General features: G+C 37.4%; 2 protein-coding genes and 1 pseudogene across 10 annotated transcripts; 1 reads left to right on the top strand and 2 right to left on the bottom strand.

Annotated features, from left to right (window-relative positions):
- Positions 1 to 360: 360 nt before the first annotated feature.
- On the bottom strand, positions 361 to 5,947 carry LOC103945092 (protein LSD1). Its single transcript, XM_009355613.3, has 8 exons — positions 5,705 to 5,947; positions 5,541 to 5,615; positions 2,554 to 2,667; positions 2,271 to 2,381; positions 1,328 to 1,440; positions 929 to 1,009; positions 763 to 816; positions 361 to 648 (listed from the first exon to the last, which is right to left on the bottom strand). Exons 3-8 carry the CDS (start codon positions 2,663 to 2,665, stop codon positions 592 to 594), a joined length of 528 nt encoding a protein of 175 aa, XP_009353888.2. The 5' UTR covers positions 2,666 to 2,667; positions 5,541 to 5,615; positions 5,705 to 5,947; the 3' UTR covers positions 361 to 591.
- LOC103945090 lies at positions 3,476 to 5,140 on the bottom strand (annotated as a pseudogene).
- A 3,353-nt stretch (positions 5,948 to 9,300) lies between the features above and the next one.
- Positions 9,301 to 15,487, top strand: LOC103945093 (lysine-specific demethylase JMJ15). 9 transcript variants are annotated; one of them, XM_048573958.1, is made up of 12 exons: positions 9,301 to 9,686; positions 10,058 to 10,112; positions 10,217 to 10,314; positions 10,927 to 10,998; positions 11,257 to 11,334; positions 11,467 to 11,964; positions 12,060 to 12,278; positions 12,411 to 12,572; positions 12,659 to 14,045; positions 14,179 to 14,282; positions 14,506 to 14,703; positions 14,877 to 15,487. In XM_048573958.1, the coding sequence occupies exons 2-12, from the start codon at positions 10,085 to 10,087 to the stop codon at positions 15,243 to 15,245; spliced, it is 3,213 nt and encodes a 1,070-aa protein (XP_048429915.1). In that variant the 5' UTR covers positions 9,301 to 9,686; positions 10,058 to 10,084; the 3' UTR covers positions 15,246 to 15,487. The 9 variants fall into 9 exon arrangements, with proteins under 9 accessions (XP_048429915.1, XP_048429917.1, XP_048429918.1 ...); XM_048573960.1 differs by having other exon boundaries at positions 9,302 to 9,686; positions 10,231 to 10,314; XM_048573961.1 differs by lacking the exon at positions 10,058 to 10,112 and having other exon boundaries at positions 9,302 to 9,673; positions 10,231 to 10,314.

The following is a 15,487-nucleotide window of genomic DNA, read 5'->3' as shown; positions in this document are numbered from 1 at the left end:
CGAATCCATGCCATGATGCAAGGGACAACATTCTTCTCCACCGTGACAAAGGGTCGCTTGCTGAGAACGAGGGATTGCCAACTACGATTTTATGAGTGGCAAAACTGCCAACCTTGAACAGAAAGGCAAATGATAAGCACTCTGGAATAATACTTTCAGTAATGCAAGTTTAGCTTAATCGAAGTTGCATATACATAAAGGTCTGTTCATCGGCAGATGTCCACAGTGCGAACGTCATTTACCGATGACAATCGACTACATTTAGAATTGCATCGAGGAAGCCAGCAGACCATATATAACAACAATTAAACAAAATAAATTGTTTACATGGAAAACAAATGTGCGACAGTTTGGATTTGTAGTTCAAAAATATATATATATACTTTATCCGGCAGTCACTCGACGAAAATTGGAACACACGGTGACGTAATACATTTGTCCGACGCCTCACATTTGAAATGTTTCTCGCACAGATGTTTATGAACAACTCCAATAAAAATATACAGCCAATTTGAACATGTCTAGCTTCCAAGTAATCTGTAATATGGACTTGATATGGTCCATGCCAAGTAAAACTAGCTGCGATAGATTTCAGAATCCTGCTGTGCTATTTTTTCCCGTTGTGACACCGACGACGACATTGCTCACCTGTGAGATTAAGGGTATTATAATCAGGACATCCTTTGTTTGCTCAATAAGGAAAAAAGGGATTTTCAAAGAAAACAAAGGCATATACACGGATGCATTATCGGACAAGCTTACCAATTTGCCACTTTCGTCGACAGACATAGGGTTCTCAACGACGACGGTCTGGCTCTGAGAAAATACAAGAGAAACAAATTCAATAGAGTTCACTATGCATCATATGGTACTACCACAAAGGCGGTCTCATCTGGGAATTATAAATAGTATGCTTTTAAGAACTTACTGCTGAAGTAGAGGGCACCATTCCTGAATTGGTTGTCCCATTAGGTCTGTGCGCTGGAATTGGAACCCTCATATTGGCCATCTGTAAAATGTTCAAATCAACACTCAATCACAACGCAAGATGCATACGTCCAAATGTAATCATGTGTAGATTATAACGGAAAATAGAAGGCACCAGTTTGTATGTAGGCCCCAAGAAGACAACAACAAGAGGATTCGTAACATCTAGTGAATTTATCAAAAGTTCAAACTACCGATCAAACAATCCAAGAACTGTTGCACACACGTAAATCCAAAACAACCTTGTAACATGTGGTAAGCAAACATCTTTAGCCAAAATTAAAGCATGACACAGAACATTCTAATGCACTCAGAAGTCAGAAGGTTCATCTATACTTACACTAGCATTTGTAACATACTGACAGACTGCACATTTGACTGAAGGAGCTCCATACGGATACATAAGTGTTGTCCGGCAATTTCCACAGTTGATGTGGGCAACCTGACTGGATGCTATTTTTGCAATAATAAGACCCACAAAAGAGAAGTCAATAGCAGGCTGAGGAAGTAAAAACAGTAATCCAACATAGAACAAGCTCTACATTTGCATTTATAAAATATCCTGGTCGATTTTTTACGATCTTACTGAACAACACAGAAGACGAATTTCAGTAAGTAATTCCAATTCTCCAAAAGAACATAAATGTCAAACTCCGATATTGACAGGGAGCATTGCTGCCATGTTCCTTATAATTGAAACAAAAATTAACAGCAAAACAAAAGAAAGGGAATTCTTTCTTATGGTCTTTCATTTAATACAAAGACATGTTGATGAATTAAGGAAGTTTCAAAATGACTGTCCTCATAAGGTAGGTGAAATCTGCTTCCTTCAAACTTACAATCTTTGAATTTTTCTCTATCCATTACATAAAGAGATGAAGTTTTTTTATGTTAGTAAACTAAAAATAATCTAGAACCTTCCAAATAGAAGCATATAAAACAAAATGAGCTTTTGGGAGTTGCCTGTACATTTGCAGAAATGGATTCATAGTTACACGAGCATAAGCCTGCACAGATGCAGTGCTAAACTGAAATACCTCACCAGTATCATGGGACTGATGGTGTCTACCTAAGATTGTTTAATTTGGAAAACATTAAGGCTGCACGAACACCATACACTATGTGGCAGATTACAAGAGTGATCAATTTCCCTTTTAATATATATTTTTTTCATTTTCAGGGGAGCAAAGATTGCAATGCGGAAATTCCATGACTTGACAATTGAAACTTCAGTATTTTTTTTTTTTTTTTTTTTTTTAAACGCAAGGGAGCTTATATTATACCTGGAGCAAGATTCACTGTGTGACAGCAGGAGCACCTCACACTTGTCGCCCCACGTGTGTGCATTAGCAACGTCCTACAACCCCCACAAATAAGTTGAGCCATTTCTGTACCTGCAAGGTCATTGCACAAACGTTTTTGTGACCAAACCTATACCTCTCCAACAAATGCTAATTAGGTTAGATAGAAGTCTATCAGTCTCTAGTCCTATAATGATAGCACATAGCATATTTATCCTTTGCTCTGCCACCCATTAAGAAAAAGGATAAGCAAAAGAGACATTACCAGGAGGAGGGACTGGGGTGATTATATTGCATAATGCACAGCAAACATTTGTAGCTCCTCTAGGATACAGAAGAACGCTCCTACACCCACTACACACAAGCTGGCTCTGCATAGCTGCAATTTTTAGAAACATACAAACACAATGAGGCGTTACCAACAGAAATACGACTAGAGAAAACTATAGAACTCCACAACTCTGATCTTTTACTATATGGCCAATATGCTACACAGTGCTGTACTCCATTACAAATTCTGAAGAAACTGACCAAACTTTCGAAAAGGAAACCTGAAAACTTGAAAATATCTATTATCAAATTTTAAGATGCATAAAAGAAGTAAGAAAGCTTATAAAGAGAAATCCTAAAGCTTACCCAAAATATGTTTTTCTTTATTTTCAGAAAAAAAAAAAAAAAAATTTAGAAAAGCAAATCATAGAAACAAGACTGAACTAACTTTCTTCATGAAAATTGAGGACCTTGAGGTCTTCCCACTATCGAACCAATCTTGAGGTCTTAATGTCTTCAAAGAACTTGCCAATCCTAACACTCATAGATAATCTACAATTCTACGGGTGGAAAGGACAGAAACCCCTTCTATACAGAATAAGGTCCCCATCCTTGACGCAGCATAAATACTTAAATTTAAAACAAGTCAGGCCTTGGTAATTAAGCAAGCAATTGCATCATTCACAGAAATAAGAGATATATGTATAAAGAGAAAACAAAAACTATTGAGGCAAACAATCCTAACCAGTGATTTGAAGATCTATCAAGGAGAAACTACTTTGTGTTTCATGACTACAAGATGTCCCAGCATTACTGCACATGCACACCTTAATGTGTTGAAGATAGTTTATTTCCTGGTTGGTAGAGATTGCAACCTTATTTTTTTAATATTTCTTCCAGTATTTCCTGATCTACAACGCAAGATTTGAATTTCTTGAAGCAAGTCATCTATTGTGATTGATCATGAAATCAAAGATGACTTCGAATAACTAATTAACGATGGTAACACTACAAAGGGAACACCAATAGGTGCAGACGTTCCCATCTTTAGAAATAAGCTACCACACTTCCTCCTACTTTATAGGTATATAAGCCAAGTGTGTCATAAGTTAAGACAAATTTAACTAAAGGTTTATATGAGTAACACAGGAAATATAGAAGAGAAACACCAAAACTCAAATCCAAGTAAAAGCGAGAGCTCTAGCTGCTCCTTCAAGACCACACAGTAATACTCACATCATTTCTTGAGCCAAATAAAATGAATCATTGACATTCGCAGTCACGCAATAAGATCAAAATTGAATAAGTTTCTGACTATTAAAGTCATAAACTTATCAGGTTCACAGGAAGGAAAAACTGCATTAATTAATCAGAGCTACAGGTTTCTTCATTGTGCTGTTCCAGTGACTTGGCCTCCTTGTCACTAGCAAGGTTCCTCGGCTTAGACTTAGAGCCATCAATAAACAAGCCATGACACCCCAAAACGACAAGATCCAGAAGCTTTCTCCTAGCATTATAAACTGGATTTGGGTGAATCAGACACCCCCTCTCATAAGCTTCTCTCAGAAAAACAGTGTGTCTCTTTCCCTTGGTTGACAAATAGAACATCCCGGGGTGATCCAAGAACAAATCCCTTATATTCAAATCAAATCCAAAACATTTCCTGAAATGGCTGATTTTCTCCACTTCAACCATCTTCTCTACCGTCAAATTCAAGAATTCATGAACAATTGCAACTGCTCGTTTCTCCACAGCCGTCATTCTGGCCTTAGACAACCTCTTCTTCTCTGTCATCATATCGTATGGGCCCACATACGTTAACTTTTGCCACTCCTTAACCTTGGCTCTAAAATATTTTCTTAACTTCATCCCTGGAGGATATCCATGTTTAAAACTAAACTGAATTTCAGCCCTATCAACACTGGTACCCTCCTTGCAATATTCCTCTACCTCCAATTCTCAACCGCTGCAACGAACTTGTCAGAAGTTGCATTAACCAGTTTTAAGTTATGAGTATTGGGTTCATGAGCATCACATAGTTGAAAAAGATGGAAGTTTTTATATATTACAGTGTCCTCAAAATCATCAGGAAGCCCAAGTTCCCTGCCAACTTTAAGAATGGCGTGGAGTGGCAACATCTTGGAAGTAGACATTGATAGAAGCCAAACCAATCGATCAACAACAAGTGGCAACGAGGCGTTGATAGCCTCTGCTTCGTCTTTAGAAATTTGAACGGCTCTGTCAGTTAATCTGCAAAAGGTCTGGGACTTCATGGGATCATGGTAAATGTGGAAAATGTGAGGGTATTTGCGGAGGAAGGCAACTGCACCACAGTTGAGATGGAGCTTTTGCGAGAGTTTGGAGAGAAAATCAAGGGACACAACAGGGTCGTGGGGGTTTGCAAGGATGAGATCTTGCACAGCAATGACTTTGAGAAGGTTCTTGTACTTGTACATAAATTTCTCAAACGTGGGATCTCTGGCTCTCGATGCTAGATACTCAGATGAGGTTGTTTTATACCGGACAGCCAAGAAATATTAGCGGGGCTGTTTCATTATCCATCTGGAAAATCGGGTTCCCATCTACACTCAAAAGAGATATTCCTATATGTTTCAGACAACTTCCACCTCCTACAATCTACACGTAAACTGAAGCAGAAGCATATCAAGTCTTCAGCCAAATAAACACAAACATCGATGAACAAGGCGGGTTCTATATAAAAAGATCAAAACCTGAATAAGTTCTGGCAGACAAAATCTCAAGCCTAAATAAGTTCTGGCAGGTAAAATCTCAAACCTAACGCCGAGGCCCAAACGAAACACAGAGGAACTAAACCATAACAAATGCATTGAAATACCCAAATATGCAGCAATTCACTAACACCATTGCAAGCAATTAGGAAAAAGCAGCCTCTTAAATTAACCACCAAATTCAAATTAACAATTGTTTCCACAAAAGAAGTAAAATCAGATAAAAAGATACCTGATTTCGTTCAAAAAAGTTCAAATTTCAGGACCCCTCGAGCAATCGGAGCTGTAATTCGACGTAATCGAATTTCTGCATCCCAAACAATGAGCTTCAATCAATCCAAGTCAACGCAATATCGATTATTCATCGAAAAAAAAAAAAATCAAATAAATGAATACCTGAGGTTTGAGGAAAGGTAAAATCTGAGACCAAAATATGAAATTTTTGGGAATTTTTTTTATAATTAAATCCAAAACGCGGAATCGAATCCAAAGAAAGACGCGGGCTTTCTGGAGACGGAGGAAACGATAAGGAAATGTCGAAGAAAAGAAGGGAAGAATAAAGTTTTGGGTCGTTTGTTGAAATTCTTTGCGTTTGTGATATCGTTGATTGTCGTTGTGTCAATAATGTGTTGGAAATTTGGAATATTGGAGATATCGGATTCACATTAGAATTTTCAACGGACAACCTTATTCTTTTATGTTGTAAAACCGACAGCTCGGTTCTAATCGGCTAATGTCGTCTACCTCTACGGGTGAGAAAATAAGGTCCATGTAGTGTTTGAAAAAAATATTGACATGGAAATGTATGAAAATTTGATGGATGTATATTAACAATAGCGGAAATTTGTTATGATGTGAGTATATCAGCTTATTAATACTTACGGAAGTTTATAATGGTGTAAGTATATTAACTACTTAAAACTTAGTTGAATTAGAGAAATTTTTTTTCAAAGAAAGTTCAAAAATTCGAAATCTACAATGAGTATCGACAAAATTCCTATATTTTCTCTATCACATTGATATAGGGTGAAGTGCAACCCAATTTTTATATCGATCTTTTGATTTTTCTGACAATTTTGTGGATATTTTAAACTTTGGGTCCAAGGGATGAAAATTTGGGTTGAGTTGAGCTTTGTTCAGTTCAATTTTTTTGTCAAAATTGAAAATCAAACTAGATTACTGTTTGGTTCGATTTAGTTTGGTTTTCTTTGAAGTTTTTTCGGTTTAGTTTGTTCCCATGGCTGATGTGTTTTCGACAACTTTGAGGAGCTTCCCACAGCTGTTGAGGTGCTTCTTGCGACTGTTGAAGCTTTTTCGATGACTGTTGAAATGCTTCCCATGGTAGTTGAATGTTTCTGGCACTAATAAAGTGCTTCCAACGATAATCGAATGTTTTCGACATTGATAAAGTGCTTCTGACGACTTTTAAGAGGCTAACCAACATTGGGAACAACTAAGTAGTCACAATACATTATAACTTGCTTGAATGATGCGCGACGTGGGAGCTAAAAGCCTATTATTTGACGTGAAAGAGGCTATTCTTGGTTGTATGGTTTTGAAGGGGGTAAGGAAGCTTATCAGAGTGAAGGGATGGTTTAAAACTCGTGGGTTGGGTTTCCAACGCTTAGAAATAACTTGCTCTGCTTGGTGCGTCTCTCCCATTTCTTGTGTGCTAATGCTCTTGATTTATAGGTGTAGGGATCGCTTCAAGTTCCAGCTGGGGAATCTCTTAGTTTCTTCTCCTTTTCCAAGTCTGCTAAGTCTTCCCTTATTCTTTCTATGGTTACAGCTACATGGTTCTTTTTGGTATAACATTGCAAATGATTGGTAGCCTCATGAAGCATAGGTTGAACACGATGCCCCGGGTTCCTACTTTCCTGCGCAAAGTCCCACAGTACAACTCCATCTTTGGCAACACTCCTCTATGCTTTCTCCCTCATTTCCCTATAAGACCATCTCCAATGGTGACCTAAAACTTAAAAATATTTAGCCCAGAAAATTTAGGTTTTAGCCCAAAAACAGTTTTTCTGCTCCAACCCTTCTGGCCTAAAATTTTAGCCTGAAATTATCAAAGAATGAATTAAGGCTAATTTTTTTTTAAATTAACTTTAAAAAAAAAATTATGTAGACTATCCTAAATTAATTATATAAACATTTTAACCTAAAAATATTTAAATTCTGATAAATTTTGAAAAATCACTAAATCAATACATGAAAATCATGATAAACCACATGAACTTAATACAAATGACATTTAATAAACCACATAAACTTATATCTTTTCCTTTTTTTACCGTTAGATTTGATTATATTCGATCTAAGCCGTTGGATTCAATAAATATATAAATATAAACCTAAAAAAAATTACTTTGAACCTGGACCGTTAGATTAACCAACGACCCATTTAAATGGAACCATTGAATGAAGAAAAGTAGCCCAACAGCTACTTGATGGTCTGATAGTGGGGGAACAACCCCACGTGGGTTGGTACAAAATTTTGAGAAAGCCTAGCGTGTGCAGCACGTAGGCGAGTATGGAGTGGGTAGTGGGCTTCACAGCCTCGGTTTCAGTCTCAGTTGGTGGGGTCCCATTTTGCTTTGTGGCCTAAAATTGGGCCGGTATTTGCCCTCCATTTGGGTTTTAGGCTTTAGGTTAATTTTAGGTCATGGGTTGGAGTGGATTTTGGGGGGGGAAAAAAGGGAAATTTTAAGTTTCAGCCCACCATTGGAGATGATCTAAGAGCTTGGAAGGGAAATACACTTTCTTCTACTCATTAAAGGAGGCGCACGGCTCAAGGTCAAAACGTAATTTGGTTGGCTCAACTTTGGGTTTGGTTGGTTCCTGAATATCTTAGTTTGTAAGGGAAAGCGTAAGGACAAAAATTGCTCTCTCAAGCCTTCCCACAGTGAAGCCAAAATCATGGGCTTGGACTTTGGTGCTCCGAAAGCAATCCAAAGTCTTACACAATCATAATTTCATGTAGGCTAGTAAACTTCCGTAACCTCCACACCACAACCCATTCGGAAAGCCCTGTTATGTGACTCGAGCTCATTTAAGTGTGTCACATGCTTGGCGTGACTCAAATTATAGTACAACTTGACACGATAAATATGTGTGAAACATAAAAATAGGTGTGTGAATAGTACTATCCTATTTAAAAAGCGAAATCATAACATATATTTGCCACTAAGTACTACGATTTGGTGGTATTCCTCTTCAATTGTAAGTGAGAGGTCTTAGATTCGAATCTACGTAGATGACAAATTTGATACCAAATTAGGTTGCCTATTGTGTGGTTTAGTCGAACTCTCCTTACTCTTAGTGTAAAATATATCGTTGTACTAAAAAAAACATATATTTGAACAATATCATCCATTAATTCGGACTTTATCACATTAATTATTCTAAACAACATTTGAGCACCACACGTGCAAGCAATTATTAAATATCTAACTACTATTGATAAGAAAAAAAGGATAGTGTAAGCTAAGATCTAAACCAAAAGATGTTAGTACAAACGCATTTACAACTTATGTGAATTAAACATGCATAGAATCATGTGTAATTATATATTTTTTTAAATGTTATTTTTACGATTCGTTTGTATTATATTTTTAATAAAAATGACACTAACGTGTATTGATAATTCTAGCTTTATTAAAAAGATAGTACAAATATATTATAAATGTAACATTATCGTATTTTCCAAGAACTAAGCTAAACAACCCAAGTAAGAGTCATCATGTGTAAAAATACCTTCTATATTTGAATCTAATACAAATTAGTAACATTATGTAAAAGTAACGTTAATTATACCAAAAATGTTTCTCATGTATGGTGCATTTGTGTGATAGGGTCCCACTTTTCTTAACCAAGTGAGAAGGGCCCACATTAGCTCGAATAACTTGCAAACAAGTTATTGTGGGGTTGGTTGCACTTTGGATATGGAGTGTTGGACTCCTCACCGTGAAATCTGCGTGCGTTTGTGCGGGTTGACGAACTCCGGTTGACCCTCTCTCCATCTCCTCTCCCTCTAAATTAAATACATAAATAAATATTTACAAAAATTAGAAAAAAACACCCAAAAAAAAAAAAGACAAATTCTTTTCTTTTTCTCCATTTCCCACTCGTATTAGATCCACCTTCCTCGTTCAAGCCGGATTCTTTATTCCACCTCATTCTCTCTTTCTATTATTTATTTCTTACTATTATTATCCCAAAAAAAAAAAAAACTATATCTAAAATACCAAGATTTTATTTTATTTTTCTGAAAGGTGCTTACAGGGGAGGAAGGGTTGGTTGCATATATTCACAAGTATACCTATTGCCTACACATCAAGTCATCACCCTACCTGGGAATTTTAGGCGTGTTCTTTGGGTACCCTCTTGATTTTTCAATCCACTTTTTCTCCATATTTAATATTCTATACATTTAATTCTCTGAAAAACTATGTCTTGGGTTTTTGTCTGCTTTCGTCCTCATTGTTGATAGACTAATCATTTTGTTTTTAGTTTTTGTTCTTTGATTATCTTTTCCAAATATATTTGTTTTGTTTACCAAGTCAATTTTTTGCTTTAATAGGAAAAAAAAATTGAATTTATTGGGGTGTAGAAAAGAATTTAAATTTACCAAAACTGTAAGAATTTTTGGGCGGTTAGATGCATGCAATTGAAAAAGTATTGGGTGTTTCGTTTTGATTTGGGTTCAGTTCGTGAAAATGCCAATTGGGTTTGTGTTTGTTTGATCAGAAAGTGGAAAGAAATTGTTTCTGGGGAATGCCCTTTGCTGGTTTGGGTGAATTAGGTATTGCATAAATTTGTGTTCTTTTGGTTAAGTTCTGTTTGGTTATGGAGAAGTAGGAAAGCTGTTTTTGGGTTGATTGATTTTGTATTGATTTTAGTGAAAAGGTTTTCTTTTGCAGATATTATTGGTTAATCAGGATTTTCACAAATTTTTACCGTCAATGGAACAGTTACAATTAATTGTCGAATCTCAGCAGAAAGAGGTTGGATTTCTAATCCCTAATGTTGTATTCTTTCCATTGTGTCATATATGTGTGTGGAGTTATGTCATATGTATGTGTCTGGTTTCAATCTCAGGCCGGATAAGATGTTGTGTTTTCTGTTTATGTTATCGAAATCATCTGTGTTGTTGTTAACCTGCAAGAAATTGCAGATCTGTGTTATCTGTTTCTTATATTGTAAAAGAACTCTATTGTAAAATCTATAGCATGTGTTTAACTGTTCTTCCTTTTTTGGTTAATTTAATACATAATCGGTTTTTCTTTTCTTCAAGTTTGTGATTGATTGCTTTGACAATCGGTTTTTGTAAGATACCCTTTTGCTTGTTTGCGCGGTCCTGTGTGCATCTGGAATTTCTGATTTCTATTGCATATCGTCGTTGTGATCTTTTTAATCTGCTACTGTAATGTGCTTGTCTACACCGGAACGTGTATTATAGGCAGAGAAATTGAGAAAGTAAATGGTTTTAAATAGATATTTTGAAGGATCATTTGTATTACAGTGTTGCTTGTCTTAACTGAATGCCTTTGGTCTGTCAACGAATGTAAATTTCAGCTGTCAATTGATTTTTTATTCTTACACAAAATGTTTTGCAGGATCATTCTTCTAAGAATAACCACGAAAGTGATAACACACTTGAGGGCTCTGGCAGCCCTCGAATCCGAAAGGTACAGACCGTTTTATAATTACTTATCGTGTTCCATAGCATTCATTTAATAATTAAGAAGTGATCCATTCACCTCTGTAAGTTTTGTGTTTGAATAACATCACACAGGCGCCTTTGGGTACTTTATGAATTAAAAGAAAGACATGGGAAATAAATTGGAAGAAACATTTGTGCTATCAAATCCAAGATAGTCCACATTTTTTGTGTTTTCTTCTGTTACCTTGTGATCCTTAATGATTTCATTATTGGCCTCTTGCAGATATCAGCTAGATGGAACATGGAGGAAGCATGCAGACCTGATATTGATGAAGCGCCTGTGTTTTATCCAACTATTGAGGTATTCATTCTATTTTTTGTTTGTTTGATAGTTGCATTGCCTTTTATAATATCTTTGATGGCAGCAATTTTTGTATCATTGGATTTTTTGTATTTATAAGGTTATTTAATTACATGTGTTCTCATCTTTTAGGAGTTTGAAGATACACTTGGTTACATAGCAAAGATCCGCCCACTGGCCGAATCTTATGGTATATGCCGGATTGTCCCTCCACCTTCCTGGATCCCTCCCTGCACTCTTAAGGAGAAAGAGATGTGGGAACATGCCAAATTTTCTACGCGCATTCAGCAAGTTGACTTGCTTCAAAACAGAGAGGCCATGAGAAAGAAAAGTAGAAGTCGGAAGCGTAAACGAAAGAGGAACTCAAGAATGGGAGCCAGAAGGCGTTCAGAAGCTAATGCTGCTACTGAGGCTGATGAGAAGTTTGGGTTCCATTCAGGATCAGACTTTACATTTGAAGAGTTTCAGAAACATGCTGCTACTTTTAAGGAGAGTTACTTCGGAACAAAGGATGCTAAGGAGGGTTCAACTTATGGTGAAACTAAAAGCGAAACATTGCAACCCTCTGTCGAGGAAATTGAAGGTGAATACTGGCGAATAGTTGAGACACCAACAGCAGATGAGGTTGAGGTATGTAACTATAAATTTCAGAACCTTTAACTCATTTTGTGATTAGTGAATGTACTCTTATCTTTGCAAATGGCTTTTTTCTGATCGCATTTCAGGTTTACTATGGAGCTGACTTGGAAACAGGAGTATTTGGAAGTGGTTTTCCTAAGGCATCATCAACCAGAAGTAATTCGGATAAGTATGCATTGTCAGGTTGGAATCTAAATAACTTCCCACGCCTGCCCGGTTCTGTACTGTGTTTTGAAGCAAGCGATATCTCAGGAGTTCTAGTCCCATGGCTCTATGTTGGGATGTGCTTTTCTTCATTTTGTTGGGTATGTGATGCCACTGTGATGGTCGAAAAAAGGGCCCTCCAGATGTTTTCATTTCTTGTGTTTTAGAAAAAGCATAATATTTCAGTTTACTGTTTTGCTTATTTGGTCTTCTCTTTTTGTGGTTTTTAACAGCATGTTGAGGATCACCACCTCTATTCGCTAAATTATCTGCACTGGGGTGACCCAAAAGTATGGTATGGAGTCTCTGGAAGCCATGCTACCGATTTGGAACGTACAATGAGAGCTTATTTGCCTGATCTGTTCGAGGAACAACCTGATTTACTCAATGAACTGGTAAGGAGATTTTTATTCACATGCTGACATTTAAAGTTGTTATTATTATCTCAGGCACTAAGATTACAACTTTCATCTTTGTTCAGGTCACTCAACTATCTCCTACAGTTTTAAAGTCTGAAGGTGTACCTGTGCATCGAGCCGTCCAGCATTCTGGGGAGTTTGTTCTTACCTTCCCACGGGCATATCATTCTGGATTTAATTGTGGTTTTAACTGTGCTGAGGCAGTGAACGTGGCCCCTGTTGATTGGTTAGAACATGGGCAAAATGCAGTTGAGCTCTACAGTGAGCAGTGTCGCAAGACATCAATCTCACACGACAAATTGTTACTGGGATCAGCTCGGGAAGCTGTACAGGCCCTCTGGGAACAATCAGTTCTTGGAAAGAAAACTACAAAAAATATGAGCTGGCAAAGTGTATGTGGCAAAGATGGTCTACTCACCAGAGCAATTAAGACACGGGTGCGAATGGAGGAGGAAAGACTAGATCGTCTTCCAATTTGTATGAAGTTGAAAAAGATGGAAAGAGACTTTGATTTGAACAATGAGAGAGAATGTTTTTCTTGCTTCTATGACTTGCACTTATCTGCCTCCAGCTGCAAATGCTCTCCTGACCGATTTTCATGTATCAAACATGCAAAGCTCCTTTGTTCATGTCACATCAATCAAAGATATGTCCTTCAACGCCACACTATCAATGAATTAAATATGCTGATTGAAGCATTGGAAGGGAAAGTAGAGGCCATAAAATTATGGGCATCCAAATACCATGAATTAGATGGTACTGATACACGTACAGCTAAGCTGGATGAAGAACGTGGCATGCCTTGTAAAAGAATCAAATCTTGTGATCCAAGGGAAACTTCACCTTGCTGCCCGGTTTCAGAAGAGAAGGTGAACATAAATGCATCCAGCAGTTCGTCCAGTCAGGTTTCTTCTGCAGTTGTCCAGTCAGGGTCACAGCATGGATCTTCTAGTTTAAGTATGTCTCCCATCACTATGGATAGTCAAAATGACAATCAAATTCTGGTAAAGAATGATGAAGCAAAGACGGGGATGGAGTGCTTTGATCTGAATCTTAATTACATGTCTGAAGAACATGAAAGCAGGACAATGCACACATCTGATCATTGTGATAACAAGGCTGTCACAATTGAGGAGGAGACCTCTACGTCAGCGTCTAATCAAGAGAAAGTTTGTAGTTCAGATGTAGCCAGAGAACCAGACATGATGAAAGTTGATGATGACTGTAATGTATCTGCTCTGACAGTTCTGAACAATGACTACCCTGCCGGTTCAAGGGACATCAGGAATAACTGTGCGAGTGAGGGCAATAAGTTGTTCGGTGTAAATATATATGTGACTGACCAAAGCTATCAATTACAAGAGTTGAGTCCTTCTGTTGAGCCTATAGATTTTGGAGCTGTTGTCTCTGGGAAGTTGTGGTGCAGTAAGCAGGCAATATATCCAAAAGGTATGTTGGCTATAGTGCTATGCTTATTTGGATTCAATAATTTTCTTCTGGTTGCATTTTTTGCTCTCCTTTTCTTTCCTGTGTGGATTCATCTAATTTTTCTTTCTTTCTAAATAATGGTTGCCTTTTGCAGGTTATAGAAGCCGAGTTAGGTTTTATAGTGTGCTTGACCCAACAAAAGTATGTAGCTATATTTCAGAAGTTGTCGATGCTGGGCTTCTTGGTCCTCTATTCAAGGTATGTCTCTATCGACCTCCAAAAATAATAAAGTGAGAGATTTGGGGAAGTGTAAATTTCATTGTTACAGCTGATTATTAATTTGTTGAATACTTGCATTGAATTGATAGTTTACTATGCGAAACTAGTGAACATAAAACACCATCACACTTCTAAAGGCTCAAAATCATTAATTTTTATTTAGTTTGTGCATTTCTGAACAATTTTCTGTCATGAATTTCAGGTTAGTTTGGAAGATTGCCCAGGTGAGGTTTTTGCAAATATATCGGCAGACAAGTGCTGGGAAATGGTACTACAGAGACTACATCAAGAAATAAACCGACGGAGTAGTGTAGGGGAAAATGGGCTGTCCCATATGCAGTCATTGCAGAGCATTAATGGGCTCGAAATGTTTGGATTTCTCTCCCAACCCATTGCTCAGGTACAGTAACTCTTTGTTTATGTCATTACTTTTTACTGTGATAAACTAATCTCCTTGGCATGAAATTATACTTTCGCTTTTTTTATGTCATTGGTGAAGCAAAAATTTCTTTCTCCTTTATCCAAAAATAAAAATTTAATCCAGTATCTCACACCCTACTATGTTTCTTCCAGGCTATTGAGGCTCTTGATCCTGACCATCAATGCGTGGAGTACTGGAATCACAGGCGCATGGTCCCGTCAATGTCTTGCAGGCTTAGTGAAATCAAGCAGCATTCATTCGAACAAAGTTGCTGTCTACGAGAAATGGAGACGAAGGTTTTTGGTGTCAGTTTGACAAAGCCAGATCAGGATTGTTCATCGGCGGAACATCATCATTTAACTGAAGAGATGCAGCTGGTACTACGAAGACTACTAAAGAAGGCGGATTCTGAGGAGTTAAGTGCATTACAGAGAGTATTCTGCAGCGAGTCACAAAGTGCGAAATGGAGAGTGGCATTCGCATCAATGATCGACGAGATCCAGAAACATGTAGATAGTTAAGGAAAAGAAAGAAAGTTAGGTCCCATCATTCTTTCTCATTCAAATATAGTCATTCATTAGGCCTATTCTTTGATCGAAAAATTCGTAAGGGGAAAGAGGGAGATTTTCTGGGTCTTGAGTCGGGCACAAGACATTTGTAATGTGGCTACTCATGAACTGGATCTGGAGTGTTGATTTGGCGAGGCGGAATGCCTTCGATTGGTTGCAGATCTTTTTGTTGAGTAGAAATTATGTTTTGAGGA

Source organism: the organism of the source record quoted next, unplaced genomic scaffold (genome assembly GCF_019419815.1).
Source record: "Pyrus x bretschneideri cultivar Hongxiangsu unplaced genomic scaffold, Pyrus_bretschneideri_v1 Contig7, whole genome shotgun sequence".
NCBI classification, from domain to species: domain Eukaryota; kingdom Viridiplantae; phylum Streptophyta; class Magnoliopsida; order Rosales; family Rosaceae; genus Pyrus; species Pyrus x bretschneideri.
The sequence above is the reverse complement of the archived record's forward strand: the minus strand, read 5'-3'. Positions and strand labels throughout refer to the sequence as shown.

Coding starts and splice junctions, on each gene's coding strand:
- LOC103945092 (XM_009355613.3), bottom strand. CDS start 2,665: ATGCAGAGCCAGCTTGTGTGTAGTGGGTGTAGGAGCGTTCTTCTGTAT. Junction 1,441..2,270: donor CACAGTGAATCTTGCTCCAG/GTATAATATAAG, acceptor TTGCAAAAATAG/CATCCAGTCAGGTTGCCCAC. Junction 1,010..1,327: donor AGTATGTTACAAATGCTAGT/GTAAGTATAGAT, acceptor AACATTTTACAG/ATGGCCAATATGAGGGTTCC.
- LOC103945093 (XM_048573958.1), top strand. CDS start 10,085: ATGCCCTTTGCTGGTTTGGGTGAATTAG. Junction 11,335..11,466: donor TGTTTTATCCAACTATTGAG/GTATTCATTCTA, acceptor CTCATCTTTTAG/GAGTTTGAAGATACACTTGG. Junction 12,279..12,410: donor GCTTTTCTTCATTTTGTTGG/GTATGTGATGCC, acceptor GGTTTTTAACAG/CATGTTGAGGATCACCACCT.